Source organism: Chrysemys picta, chromosome 4 (genome assembly GCF_011386835.1).
Source record: "Chrysemys picta bellii isolate R12L10 chromosome 4, ASM1138683v2, whole genome shotgun sequence".
In the NCBI taxonomy this organism is placed as follows: Eukaryota; Metazoa; Chordata; order Testudines; family Emydidae; genus Chrysemys; species Chrysemys picta.
In genome coordinates, this window is record NC_088794.1 from 31,010,545 (window position 1) to 31,023,151 (window position 12,607).

The 12,607-nt window shown below is 43.4% G+C and overlaps 1 protein-coding gene across 5 annotated transcripts in view; it reads right to left on the reverse strand.

Annotated features, from left to right (window-relative positions):
* Window positions 1-1,362: 1,362 nt before the first annotated feature.
* Window positions 1,363-12,607, reverse strand: part of EPS8L2 (EPS8 signaling adaptor L2) — a 139,059-nt gene continuing 127,814 nt past the window's right edge. For 3 of the 5 annotated variants that reach the window (XM_005290613.5, XM_008174910.4, XM_024111416.3), the window contains 5 exons: window positions 11,331-11,438; window positions 8,129-8,261; window positions 5,448-5,631; window positions 4,312-4,441; window positions 1,363-3,950 (listed from right to left, as the gene is read on the reverse strand). In XM_005290613.5, the coding sequence (XP_005290670.2) occupies window positions 3,879-3,950; window positions 4,312-4,441; window positions 5,448-5,631; window positions 8,129-8,261; window positions 11,331-11,438 (627 nt within the window). In that variant the 3' untranslated portion in view covers window positions 1,363-3,878. The remainder of the gene's footprint in view (window positions 3,951-4,311; window positions 4,442-5,447; window positions 5,632-8,128; window positions 8,262-11,330; window positions 11,439-12,607) is intronic. The other 2 variants (XM_065591931.1, XM_024111417.3) reach the window with 1 other exon arrangement.

The following is a 12,607-nucleotide window of genomic DNA, read 5'->3' on the forward strand; positions in this document are numbered from 1 at the left end:
CCGCCCGGTGAGTGCAGGGCAGGCTGGACCCCTTCTGCAGTCCTCAGGGGAGGGGGTGGAGTGCGGGTGTGGCTGGGGTGGGAGCAGGGGTGGGAATAGGCAGGGCTGGGGCAGAGCAGGGGTGGGGGTTATGGGGAAGAAGTGGAGCAGGGGCTAGAACAGCACGCAACTGCATAGAGCACCAGGAAATTTGGTGCCCCATATTTCCTTGTGCCCTAGGCAGCTGCGTTCTTTGTGTATGGGTAAGGATGGCCCTGCCTGCAGGTGCTGCCCCCACAGTTCCCATTGGCTGTGGTTCCAGGCCAATGGGAGCTGCAGAGCTGGCACTCTGGTTGGGGGCAGCGTGTGGAGCCCCCCTGGCCACGCCTCCGCCTAGGAGCCGAGGGACATATCGCTGCTTCCAGGGAGCTGCGCAGAGCAGGTAGGGAGTCTGCCAAACCCCTCCCCCCAGGCAGCAGTGGGGGTCCTGGGCTGTGCGCTGCCCTCCCTAGCACCAGCGGGGCTCTTCTCCCCCCGCACCACCGAGCACCCAAGTTTTAGTTAGGGGTATATAGTACAAGTCAGGGACAGGTCAAGGGCTGTGAATTTTTGTTTACTGCCCGTGACCTGTCCATGACTTTTACAAAAAATACCCGTGATTAAAACATAGCCTTAGCAATGGAGCCTATCTTAGATACTTTGATCATACCTTTCCCTTTATTTTATCTTGTAATGTCTCATCTCTGAGAGCTGTGACAGTGATTTCCCATAATTTGCTTGATGTGTCAGAAGACTCTGCTGCATAAACCTCCCAGGACAGAAAAATGATATTGGTGAAAGCAACATTAGTGTTTTGGGATTCTCAAATTTCATGATTATTGGTAGGAAACTTATACTCCTCATTGACCACAGCTTCTTTGTCAGAATCTGCAGGCTCAGGACAGGGCTACCTCCACTGGCTGCCGTGCTCCTCTAGATTTGGGCATCATTAGCGTCAGCCTGCTTGTATGAAATGCAGTACATTTGAAGTTCTGCACTTGCAAATACAGCTATACTCTCCAAATTGCCTCCTCCAGAGGTGAAAGAGGTTCCTCCCTCAAAGTATCAGAGAATGTGAAGTATGGATCCAGATCCTAATTTTCCCCCAGAGTTTGGGCTCTTTCAGAACTAGGTTTTGCTCCATTTCTAGTTTTGAATTATCATTATGCTGAAGTGGTCTCACTTTTGAACATTACTTGCTGACAAACAAGAAGAAACAGGCTACCCACAGCTCTACTGTTGCTGTACATCGACAGGCTTGCTGCAACAAAACATTTGAAAAAACAGCCATCTGCTCCAAAATTCTCTTGTTTTTGCTCATATCCAATTAAGAGCAAGAAAGCATTATACTTATAATTTAACTATTTTAATTAATCTTAAACAGTGCATGGTTATATCATTTTATCCTTAGTTCAATTACATTCATGTACATTATAGTTTTATCTGCAGACAGTACAAATATATCAGATGCATAGCTCATTCATATGGATACTAAACCTATGATGTGATTTAGCATTTTAATAGATGCTGTCAGCTTTGGCAACAATTCTTTACAGAACTGTTGAATAGACTGCTAATATAAATCCAAATAGTTGTAATTGTGGGTGATTTTGTTTCCTTTATACATAAAGACAAAAATGGTGTGTTATGCTTCTTAGCTCACCTTTTGGTTTATTTTTGTTTTTTTAGAATTCATTTAACCCGCCATCCTTATACCGCTGTTACCATTTTCCAGTATTAATGCTTGCTTTCCCTCTACCCCAGTCAAAAACTGATGGTTTTCCAGAAGAATGATCTCCTTCATTCCTCCCCGAGCCAAACCAGTGCCCTTTTCAAATTCCAGCTACCTTGGTACGTAACTGCTGATATGGGAAAGAATATTATCCTCTCAATCTAGTGCCTTCTCTGCACTGATGATTTTCTCTAACTGTTGCTCTGTCATCATTTTAGCCCCACTGGTGCTAATGATGGCCTTGTCTAAGGCTTTATTTAAAAAAAAAAATCATCCATTTAGAAACATTTTACAAAAAACAAATAATGCATCGGTATTCTTTAATATAGAAACCAACTCCCGCACCTACTCTTCCATTTACAGGTACATACAGTTCAGTATAAAGAATCATTCTGTATTTGATTAAATATACAAGCATGGGCCCCCTTCCTGCAAAGGCTTATGCGCGTGTATTCCCACTGAAGTCAATGTGTGTAAACTCAGTGTAAAGTAAACACTAGTGTAAGTCTTTGCAAGATCAGGGCGAGAATTTCCATTAACATTAACCAAAGTTAACGTGGATAAAGGAGAGAACAGATTGACGTTACTCCAGTTTTATTACTACCATCTCAGACAATGAGCAGTACCTGTAAATTTATTTGTCCTTCCCACTCTGTAAGGCTGGTGAAAAAGTCAAGAAAAGGTGTATGTGTTCTGTTGACTGGAAATGTGCCAATTTCACTGTGCATGCTAAAATCCAGGAAATATATTTTATACTTGTTCTGATTTTTAAAATGTGTTACGAAATTATCACTTCACAATTACTTGATTATGTTACTTTGGGCAGGGACCTTGTCTTCGTCATTTATATATATATATATATATAATCTCAAAGCCTGTCAGTGCAATCTAGATATTTAACAGCATTAGGAAAAACAGGAAGTAAAGTACTAATAAATGTATTTGCTAAATTAAGTAATTTTTCAGACTTTTTTTTCCAAAGATTTTTTTAATTGTGTATGAAATTGCCATCCCAACTTCCATTTAATTTCCTAGATGTTCACTACTTGTGTCAGATTGTTATATTATTAAAGAAGGGCGCAGGGCTGCATGCATAGGGAATGGTTGTGTGTGTGTTTGTGTGTTTCAGATTGGGAGTAAGTTTTATGGGTTTATCTTCTGATTGTTGAAGTCTTGGGTTTGACAATACTGTGGTTTGCCAGTTGGGATCAATGCCAAGTCAAACTGCTGCATAGTCGCATTAGGCCCCATCCACTGGTAGCCATTGTGTGGGTGAATGTAGTTGGACACTGCTTTCCAACTGGCAAATTCAAATAATTTCAGGGTATTACTCACTGCTCTTTAGTGTTTAATTAAAACACTCCCTGCCCCTCAAAGAAAGCAGTAGCATTGTATATATGTTTAAACAGGGTGATCCAACCCTAAAATCTGTTACACACTATTGTAATTTCATTTTCAGGTACAGACAGGCCCAGCCCTTGTTTTAAAATCTTTAAGGCTTGAGAGGAGTGCAGGGGTAGAAGAGAGGGAGGAAACTTAACTGCTGCTGGGCCTTCATGAACAGGGAAACGCAGGATACTGTTGCTTAGTGTTTCTGCCACAGACAAGAAGGAAACAAGGGGGAAAAAAGCTCTAGTCTTTATGGTACAGAAACTCTAAGCATTCAAGCAGTCCTTTGTTGGGAGAATTATTTCTAGCCTTCTTTTTAGAGCTTTATCAAATCAATGGAGAGCCATATAGCAGTATATTATGAGGTTCTAGGTGTGTGTGTGTGTTTTTTGTTTTTGTTTTTTTTAACTTGAATCCAGCCTTGCCTCCTACATTTAGAATCCCATGAATTCAGATCCTGCTCATGCTCTGGACTGCATACACATAAAATTTCTGTATAAAATATATAGATATAAAAATAATATTTCATGCAATACTAAAACTTCTCTCCCAGCATGATAGCATATTGGTGAATGAGTATCCTCCTTATCAACAGTGTTCCAGGAATTGTCAGTTTCCTGGCAATTATACTGGTAGGTGATGGTCTCTGTAGTCTCTTTCATTTTGATCGGGGATCGGTGCTTGTTATTCCCTTTTTCTGTACTACTATGACTAATAGTTGAAAAAAGCAGAAAGAACTTTAAAGAGCAGAATCACTCCTCTCTTGACGACGTCTCATAATTTCTTGAAGCTCTGAATCCCCTCCGCATTTCTGGAATGGCAACAAAACATAAAGAGTTTGAACCTCAAAAAACGGCTTACAGCTTAACCTAAATAAGCGATATAGAATGCTGTCAAAGTGGAGCTGCTTTCAAGGAAATAGGATATAAGTTAATAGGCCAGATCTTTCCATTAAACTAGGTTGATTTGCACCAGCTGAGGATCTGGGCCAGTGTTTCTAAGTTGTAGTTTTCACAAGATTTCTATTGTTTTTATGCTAAAGCGAGTGTTCAGCAGGCCTCTTACCTGGGTTAATATAACTGTATTTCTTAAAATGCCTGTTTAATACAGCTTGCTAGTATTTTGTGCTACTGGGTTCCATACTAACAGGATTTTGTGGGAAAACTTCTTACCTCCAGGAGAGATTTTTGCACTGTAATTTTACTGTATACCCTGGCTCCTTCGTGACACACTTTCTTCAATTCCTCCTTATTCAGAGAGAAAAGCTGGGCCCCCGTAAGTATGCCAAGATGCTCCACGGTCCTAGAAAAACACAAGTAATGAAAGGCATGTGATACAAATGGGTCAGAAGAAGGAGAAAAATGGAGTGAGAAGTCTATGAAGGTTTACCCTATTACGGCAGTGTCCACTCAATGAGTAGTCAACACGAGATTAGGCTCTGTCTCCATATATATTTAATATTATTATGAAAAGTTAGCAGCCCATATTTAGTTATTATATACTTAATTATAATCTCTAGGTAAGAGGTGTTTAGGAATTACAGCCCAGACATGTGATCCAGTTCTAACCCTAGTTCTTATATTGACTCTCTGCAGTCTTGAGCAAGTCACTTGGGGCCAGATTTTTAAAGGTACTTAAGTGCCTAAAGATATAGATATGATCTAGTGAGATTTTCAAGAACTGCCTAAGCTATTAACTCCTATTGATATTAAATAGAGTTAGGCTCCTGAACTTTTTCAATATCCCACCAGGTGCCTCTCTGTCTCTATGCATCTAAATAACCTTTAAAAATCTGGCCCATAGCTTTTCGGTGCCCCAGTGTTCCCATCTGTAAAATAACTACTTTTGCAAAGTCCTTTGGGATTCTCAGCAGTAAGGTGTTTTCCTGTGAACTAACCCTGTCATCCAGGGTTGATCCTACTGGGAGATGCTAACTGGGTTCTGCTGACCACAGGTGGCTTGCTTGCTCCACCTTGGATATAATGGAGGTGGGAGTGCTCCCCTGAAGAGGTGGTGTAGAGACTGAACAGTCCTCAGGGAGGAACTTTAGGAGTAGCCACATCTAGAGAGAAGACACCGGCTGGTATTTGTGTTACATTGTCAGTAAAACAAACCCCCTGGGAGTAGTTCGGACTCTGTACTGGCTGTGCGTACTGTGTTAAGAGCAGGGTAGAAGTGTCACTTGCTCACAGGCTTTATAAATTAAACAAACATAAGCATCCTGTAATCCAATAAAAATGTCAAAAGCCTCCTTCTCCCCCCTTTCAATGAAAGTTCAGCATCTCACATAGCAGCTATGCAGATTTACCCTTTGCTGAAGGAATTTGCTTCCAGCCACGCTTTGACCTCTTCAGCGCTTGACTCAAACGTCAGGGGCACGGCAACTTGCTGAGGCTTCTCCACCTTAAAGTTTCTGTGGGGGGGCTGAACTTTACTAGTTGTGATCTTCTTCAGCAGCTCATCATTCACCTCATCCATATGATGGATAAGTTCTGGAAAACGGAGCACACTTTCAGGTTACAAATTAGAGACCGGGGTGAAATTCTGTCTTAAGTCACAACCAGTGAAAATCAGTGGGGTTGCATAAGGTGTAAGTAAAGGCAGAATTTGACTCTGCAGCTCTATTAACTCTCTGAAAAAACATGCTCGAGATAGGAAATCAGGAAAGCTTAATAATGTGGTTAACTTTAAAGAAGTGCTTTGCGGGACGGGTGAGACATGACATGACATTTTGACCAGGAAACCTGCTTCAGGAACAAAGTGTAAAGGAAACATTTTTAATGTGCCATCACTTTAGTAGTAACACGCTGAACCAACTGTAAGGTTTTCTCATGTCCCACAGGCCCCAAAGCTAGTGCCTGTCTTTTCAAATTCCTTTTTCAGCTTTTGAGGTCTGAAAACCTCCTTTCATGCCTTTAAATGCTATATTTCCACAATACCTCTTCGGAGGGAGGGAATGCAAAATAACAGCCAGACACAAGTCCTTGTAGCAGAGTTTTAGGCTGATTTTAGTTTTCAAAAAGCTAGTTGAGAACCAGTCATAGGGTGACTTGCTCTTAAGATAAGTGAGTGGTTGGGTGCAGGTATTGTGTCCATGAATCCTGCAATGCAAAATCTTAGCCTAAGTTCTAAAGCAACTCCTGGAGGGCTAATTGGAGAATCTTGGAATAGTTGTTGGTGATCCTGAGAGCAAGGAGACAGACAGCAGAGATGGCATTGTGTTATGTAGTTACTAGCTACCATATCAGGACTGGACAGTAATGACATATGGACATAGGGTAAATCCCTCCTCCTGTGTCTTCCCTGTCTCAAACTAATACCTGAGGGATCTGTCTCTTTTTTTACATGGTGGTAGTAACTGAATGGTTGTGTATTCAGTTCTCATTGAAATGAATTGTTGTGATGGGATTTCTAGTTCACAAGATGATTGTCATTATTAAAGCTGTATAATTTCCAGCTGATGAAGAAACTCTTCTCTTTCATGGGGCACAATGGCAAACTTTATGGGGAACAATTAAGTTTTATTTCATAAGTGTGTATTCTAAGGGGCAGTATAAACCAAACCATCATTTGTAAGGTGTGAAAAAAATGAACACATACCCGTAGACCACCTTACTTTTAGCTGGCTGGAGCTTTACTTTACTAAAGTCAGAGCTGGTTGGGAAACTATTACTGAAAAGTGCTTGGTGGAAAATTCCAAAGAGCTGGGTGATTCCTTTTGGAGCCAGAAGTCCAGCACACTTTTAAAGTGATAAGAACAGGAGTACTTTTGGCACCTTAGAGACTAACAAATTTATTTGAGCATAAGCTTTCGTGGGCTACAGCCCACTTCATCGGATGCATAGAATGGAACACACAGAAAGAAGATATTTATACATACAGAGAACAGAATCTCAACAGTGTTGCGACCCTGCCTCATTGTGCCTCTTATGGCCAGGGCCGGTGCAAGGAAGTTTCATGCCCTAGGCGAAACTTCCACCCTGCGCCACCCCCGCATCCAGCTAATCCCCCTCCCCCCACCAGAGGAGCCTCCCCTCCTCCCCCCGTGGCAGCTAACCCCGCCCGCCGCAGCAGCTAACCCAGCCCGCCACCCCCCCCCCACCTGGGGAGCCCCCGCCCCCCTCCACCTGGGGAGCTCCCCCCAGCAGCTACCTCCCCTCTGCAGCTAACCCTGCCCGGGGAGCCCGCCCCAGCTCACCTCCACTCCACCTCCTCGCCCGAGTGGGCTTTTCAGTGCCCTCAACCACTAGGCGCCCTAGGTGGCCGCCTAGTTCGCCTAGTGGTTGCACCGGCCCTGCTTATGGCCACAGCCCTGGCAGGCCCTCTAGACCAGGATTTGTACAGGGAGTCTCGGAAAGCAGCTTCCTGGCTGTCTTCCATAGTGACTGCACTGGGGGAATCCTCCCCTGGCCAGAACCAGAGTTCTTACAGCCCCTGTGTGCTGCACTGGCCCTTTTATATGGCATAAAGAGGCCTGAGTAGGGGTGAAGATCTTTCCCCTTTTCTGCTGCCTATGTCATTTTAGGTACTTAAATATGGATTTAGGTGCATAGATTTAGGCCCATATACACAGTGACTAGGGAAACTAAGACAGATGAACAGTTTTAGAAAAGGAAATAAAGAAGGAGGGTGGTGAAGCACTGGAATGGGTTACCTAGGGAGGTAATCTCCTTATGGTGGAATCTCCTTCCTTAGAGGTTTTTAAGGTCTGGCTTGACAAAGCCCTGGTTGGGATGATTTAGTTGGGGATTTGGGGGTTGGACTAGATGACCTCCTGAGGTCCCTTCCAACCCTGGATATTCTATGATTCTAAGAAGAAATCCACTAGCACTCAGCACAAACAAAGGAAAGAACACACTGGTGGAAGCTTCTCAGTTTAAATCTAAGTTCCAGAACCGCAGTGCCAAGTTCTGTGGACTGTGTATTGTGAAACAATATCACATGTCTGAGTTGTGGTGAACGGTAAGATCCCTGATATTATGCACCTACGTTCTTTGGCATTGTGAGGAGAGTTGCCGGCTAACATTTCACTTCCCCATTTATCACCAGCATAGCTACCAGGAATCCTGTGAGTAGGGCTGGCAGGACCAATTCCTCTCGGACTCAAGTCTCCTCTGTACTTCTGGTTAGAATAAAAAATGGTTTTTATTAAGTAAAATATTTTTTCAGCATTATTAAATATTTGTCCCCCCACAACCATAGTAGATTAGAGCACAGTGGCCCAGGTCCTCAGCTGTTCTGTAAACTGGTCTAGCTCTATTGAAGTTAACATGTAATTATGAGAAACTGTACTTGACCAGCTTCCATTTAATTCTGTTTTACACCATCCAGTGAAATTGAATCAAGGATCTCCATGAGCCGAGGCATGAATATTCACATGCTATTGTCACCTGCTATCTCAGGTTGCTTGAAGGCCTCACCATTGTGTTGCGAAATCATGCCAAGCTAAATGTGATCATGCACTGTTGGCCCTGCAAAGCCCAAAGTTCATTGCTTATTAACTTGCCACAGAGCTTTTTAAAAGATACTAATTTACAGTGCTGCTAACTCTCAGTATTTTATCATGCACCTTGCAATAATGAATGATTTTCTGAAAGTCTCCACTCTAGCTGTCAAGTGATTTTGTGAGAATCTCACTTTTTTTTAAATGAAAGGTTAGTCTCCTGCACTTATGACTGTGTTGAAAAGCCAAAAAATGTGACATGAGTGGCCCCTAAGGCTCAGAATCCATACGGCAAAGAAATTGTATGATATCTTTAATAGCTCATGATTTTTAAATCAATCTCACTCCACTCCAGTCTATCTCATCTTGCACTCCAGGGTTTTTGAATACCTGGGACTGACAATACTGAATTTATTGTCTCCCTGCCTGCCTGTAGGTGACCTTCCACTCCCATTTTAGATAAATAAGTCATCATTTACACTAGCTTGGCAAGAGCCTTTCATCAGTACATGAAGTTCTCAATGGCTTAGCCATGTAATCACAGACAAAAAATCGTTATGCTTAAAACTCAAAAGCATGTGAAATTCTTCTGCCACCCACTTGTAAGAGATGGGATTAGATGAGGTAGGCAGGTGGCAATTTGTGACTACTGACTGGCTAAGAATTGCATGCCTCCTATTATCTTTATTATCCTATTTCCACCAACCCTGACTCGCTTGTGTCACCCACCTGTTCAATCTCGTAAACTCTTTGGGACAGGGACTGTCATTTTACTATATATTTATACCGTGCCTAGCACAACGGAGCCCTGACATGGTTGCTCTTGTCAGGGGTGGCTCCAGGCACCAGCACAGCAAGCGCGTGCCTGGAGCGACAAGCCGCAAGGGGCGGTCTGCCGGTCGCTGTGAGGGCGGCAGTCAGGCGGCCTTTGTTGGCGTGCCTGCGGGAGGTCCACCGGTCCCGCGGTTTTGGCGGCAATTCGGCGGCGGGTACGCGGAAGCCACAGGACCAGCAGATCACCCGCAGAAACGCCGCCGAATCCGCGTGACCGCGGACCGCCCTCAGGCATGCCGCCAAAGGCCGCCTGACTGCTGTGGTTGGGGCGGCAAAAAACATAGAGCTGCCCCTGGCTCTCATGTTTACCATAATATAAAAGTTAATTAATAATTAGTAATAACAGAAAAGAGAACAGATGACCATGAGGGTATCTTGACAGGGGGTGACGTAATCTAGTGGTTAAGCCACAGGACTAGGAAGTTGGAGAGTTAGATGCTATTAGCAGCTTTGTCACTGACTTGGTGAGTGACCTCTTCCTTTCAGTGGGACTACTCACAGTAGTAAAGTTAAGCACCTGCATAAGTGTTTGCAGGATCGGGGCCTTAAGACCTGATTCTTAGAAGTTCTGAGTACCCACCACTCCAGGTCAAATCAATGGGAGCTGCAGGGGCTTAGTCCCCATTAAATCAGATCCTTAAACACCTTGGCCCAGATCCTTAATGGTATTTAGGCACCTAATTCCCACTGATTTCAATGAGAGTTGTGTGCCTAAATTCCTTTGAGAATCTGGGGCTTTGTGCCTGTTTCCTCATGTCATTATGCCTGTGATGGTCATGATAATGACCCACCCTCCCAGCAACATTACAAGGGCTAGTTCATTAACATCTCTAAATTATTTTGAGATCCTGGAATGGAGCCTAGAGATGTGCAAAATGTCTGCAAGCTGGTGGAGGGGGCTAGCTGACTCAGGAACAAAACCAAAGGCCTGATTCACTATTGCCCTGCAGCTTGCACAGGGATTTCAACCAGTGCACGGTGGTTGTGAAATGCCATTGAGTCACAGCTGGTAGCGTTTTACTCCCACATTGCAATGGAGTCAGTGACAACATAGTGCAGAGCAATGATGACTCAGGCCTTTTGCTAAGCGAGTATGGCTTCTCTGAGGTTTTTCTTGGTGGTGTGGGGCAGTGGTTCTCAACTAGGGGTCCGGGGCCCCTGAGCAGGTTTCAGGAGGGCCTCCAAGCAGGGCTAACATTAGACTCGCTGGGGCCCAGGGCAGAAAGTTGAAGCCCCACCGCGTGGGTCTGAAGCCCAGGTCCCTGAGCCCCGCCATCCAGGGCTGAAGCTGAAGCCTGAGCAATGTAGCTTCGCGGGGGCACCTGTGGCATGGGGCCCCAGGACATTGCCCTGATTGGTACCCCTGAACATTGGCCCTGGCTTTTATATGCAGAAAACCAGTTATTGTGGCACAGGTGGGCCGTGGAGTTTTTATAGTATATGGGGGGAGGGGAACTTAGAAAGAAAAAGGTTGAGAACCTCTGGTGTAGGGCACATCTATGAAAACGAAGAAACTACAGGATTGTACATAAAGAGAAAAATCCTGTCTCAAGCTATAACCTAATCCTCTAGCAACTGAGTGTGGGGCTGTATCTCCTCCCAGGGCCCAGAAGCTGTTTTCACAGAGGTTTCTGGCTTTCTGCTGAAAGCTTAATTGGGTCTTCATTGTGGAGCTTTACTTTATCACTCCACCCTCTACACCAGCTGTGAGGTGTCTAAATAGAGAATTAACTTCCTAATAATATTTAGTTGTGAGGACAGCACAACTCATAAAAACCTATACAGTCAGGGAGAGGGTGTATTAAGAGGTCTACAGGTATCTTCCCCCCACCCCCTTTTTTTTTAATGCCTACTGAAGCTAGCCATAAGCAGAGGCTGATTATGCACTGCAGCTGATCACCAATGAAACATCACCTGTTCATAATCTTCCAGTTTCACCACATCCAGGATGTTATAGGGGACATAACCAGCCTGCCCGCTCCGGTTTAGCAGTTTCCACCACTGCTTATTATCTTCCAACACCTGTGAGGGGAAAAAGTAATTCAGCCATTGAGACCATCAGGTATTCATGACACGTGCAAGGTAACAAAAATGTCACATCTTCACATGGGCTTGCAGTGGAAAAAGCACACATAATTATATGGGAGTTTTGTAATACAGGCAAGGAAATAGCAACAGATTCATGTAACATTAAATTCCAATGTCGTATTAATAAACACTCCCTGGAAAGGATTGATAAAACAATTGTAATAGTGGTCTATTGGGCAACAACGCTGAGGAAAAATGTATCTAGTGTCCTTAGGAACCCCTGGCTCCTGCTTAATTTGCATGTTGTTTTTTAAAGCTTTAGTTGATGAGAGAGATCATGGTGTCCAGAAATGCTTGCCTTGCTTTTGCATTAAAAAAAAAATGCTCTTCAACATGAATCCTGCCAGAGGTGGAAAAATGCCGGCAGGATTTTCATGTAACCTGATTACAGCCCATCCATTATATAAACAGGACAGGGAAAAGATCGTGTATTTTTATTAGAATATCTTCCTCTTCACGTCATCACCTGTCTCTTCTTACAGGCTTGTTCTATTTTGAACTCTGATTAAAAAATCGTGTGTGAAAACTGTCCTTAACCCAAAGATTTCTGAACCATATGCCTGTGTTTCAGTGTTTATTTGCATTAAAATTTTAATATAATTATATTTGAGAAACCAGGTTTTAAAATGTCAGTTTTTCTACACTACAAATTTGCTAACCCAACGTGATGCAACCGTACAATGATTCCAAATACATATTTAACGGACGTCTGTCTCTTAATCCAATGTAGCCTTAACATGTAGACTAAAGTCATATCATGTATTTTGTGACAGCGAAGTGTGTCACAATGAGGAAGACTGGTGGTGGTTAAAAATTCTGTGTTACGTTTTAGTGGAAAATAGTCATAGTTCACCATCATACTGAAATTTAAGGCAGAAAGACCCTTCTTGCAGCAAACAATGAATTTTAGTGGGGCTACTCACATGCTTAAAGGTGAGCATATTAAGCAAAGGTTTAAGTGCTTTGCTGCATTCAGGCCAGAGTGCTCAGTGCTGCAAGGCTGAGCCCTGTGCTTGGAAATTGGGCTCAGTATGTTGTCAGACATTGTATTATAATGATATGGGTTTCTTTTCTTTGCTGCTGTTTTTTAAACCAGAGTTTGA